This window comes from Musca autumnalis, unplaced genomic scaffold (genome assembly GCF_047663935.1).
Source record: "Musca autumnalis isolate F117 unplaced genomic scaffold, ASM4766393v1 scaffold_1, whole genome shotgun sequence".
NCBI lineage: Eukaryota > Metazoa > Arthropoda > Insecta > Diptera > Muscidae > Musca > Musca autumnalis.
This window is the reverse complement of record NW_027411644.1, coordinates 175,900,326-175,902,198: the sequence shown is the minus strand read 5'-3', so window position 1 is coordinate 175,902,198 and position 1,873 is coordinate 175,900,326. Positions and strand designations below refer to the sequence as shown.

Sequence of the window (1,873 nt, the reverse complement as noted above, 5' to 3'; positions counted from 1 at the left end):
CCAAATTTTGATCCCCTAATATTTTGTCCAAATTTAGTTTAACTTCTAAAATGGCCCATATTGGTCCTCTACTTAGGGTACCTCCCCCACAAAAGTAAGTTCAACATTTGTGTCTAAGTGCATTAGTTTAGGGTCTGTTCGAAGATCCTTTAGAAATGAATACCGATGCTGTTCGTTGTGGCCCTGTTTAAAGCGATATTATGTTTTCCGTGGACAAGTCCATGCTTCCTGGCATGCTGGTCCAAAAGTTATACGATGACCCACTGAAATGACTAGTGGGAGCGATATCTATAGAAAATATTTGACTTCCAAAATAAGATCCACTTCCCTAATGGGCCAAGTCGGTCCATTCCTTTAAGTATCTCCTCCGCATCCACATTTTTGTCGGCAAGCAAGGGCCACAAAATTCTGAAAAGACCATATGTATATTTGATCTGTCCGTATATGAAAGTATATGAAAATTCACATAGGCTGGCGATTTTAAAAATTTCCCCATATACAATATTTAGCCTAAAGCGAATAATAAACGGTGTAACCGCAATGGAAAACTTGGATGCAATTAATTGGTGCTGAAACGTAGGGGATAAGGGGCAACGCATTTCTTAACTTTGTCTATGCTCTAAACGACTATGTGGTGGTTTTTGGGATATTTCCAAATAATGCAAAAAAATTATAACTCTAATATAATGATCAATTTATCATTGTCACTTTGTAAAGTTGAAAAATGTTAATTGCTAATAAATGTTACATTAGCAAAATAGATAAAGTTTTAATGTTTAAAAGGGGATTTTTTTCAGCTCAGCCGTTCAACCTATATAAAGTCGAGGTAAATCGGTGTAAGCAAACAAATTCATAGATAGCAAGAGTTCGGAAAAAACTACACAAACATGTCTCCATTTTATAGTTTCTTGGCAGTCTTCAGTATAATCGCATTTATAACGCTTGGCTCTGCAGATGATGTCATTGTCAAAACAAAGGTTTTGAACGATAAGGAGTATTATGTGGGAACATCAAGTATGGTAAGTAAACTGTTTAATCTTAAGTCTCATAGAATTAACTATGATGTACGAAGGATTTGTTTTCTGGTCTCTACTTTCATATCCTCTTATTATTTCAGGTCAATTTTTACCGCGCAGCTCAAATATGTGCTGCCTACAATATGAATTTGGCTTCCGTAGAATCTGATCAAGAGTTCCAAAGCTTAAGAACCTATTTGTTTAATAATTGTAAGTACAAAACGTCACCTGCACTACATATTTAAAAAAACTTATGATTTATGTTTTCAATATTAAGCTATACTTTTGGGTTATCAATACTGGCTGTCGGGTACTAATTTACCAGCAGCTTCTGAATATGTTTGGTTATCATCGGGTTCTAGAATAACCAACAGTAAGTGGGCCATAACTCCTGGTTCTACAGCCAATCAGTGCGTTCGTACCAATGATAACTTCATGTGGGTAGCTCGTCCCTGCACAGACCTTCATTATTTCATTTGCTCCAGACCCCTAGTACCTACTTGTGGCGCATTTGGTGGATGTCATTATACTCGCAATCCTAATGCCGAAATAAATTAAAATACATAAATACACGTTTGAAAGATTTCTAAACCATGAAATAAATTCAGCTAATACTGTGTTTTTCCTCAGTGACATAGTGGTGGATTCCAAATTTGGAAGCTTTGAACTGTTAACCACACGAACTTAACTTTGGCTATCCATAACATCTGTATTCGGTGTTCTGTGGGAACGGCTTCAGGCAAATGTCAATAAAACAAATTAAAAACCAAGAATGGTGTTAAATTCGGCCGGGACGAACTTGCACCACGAATTGCAATGAAGTAAAACGGAACAAATAGTTTTCTTTTGTTTATAAA

At 36.1% G+C, this 1,873-nt stretch overlaps 1 protein-coding gene across 1 annotated transcript; it reads left to right on the top strand.

Moving 5' to 3' along the window:
• Nucleotides 1-809: 809 nt before the first annotated feature.
• On the top strand, nt 810-1,623 carry LOC141388776 (C-type lectin mosGCTL-7-like). Its single transcript, XM_073959060.1, has 3 exons — nt 810-1,019; nt 1,118-1,226; nt 1,294-1,623. Exons 1-3 carry the CDS (start codon nt 888-890, stop codon nt 1,572-1,574), a joined length of 522 nt encoding a protein of 173 aa, XP_073815161.1. The 5' UTR covers nt 810-887; the 3' UTR covers nt 1,575-1,623.
• Nucleotides 1,624-1,873: the final 250 nt, after the last annotated feature.

Coding starts and splice junctions, on each gene's coding strand:
- LOC141388776 (XM_073959060.1), top strand. CDS start 888: ATGTCTCCATTTTATAGTTTCTTGGCAGTCTTCAGTATAATCGCATTT. Junction 1,020..1,117: donor ATGTGGGAACATCAAGTATG/GTAAGTAAACTG, acceptor TTATTATTTCAG/GTCAATTTTTACCGCGCAGC. Junction 1,227..1,293: donor AACCTATTTGTTTAATAATT/GTAAGTACAAAA, acceptor TTCAATATTAAG/CTATACTTTTGGGTTATCAA.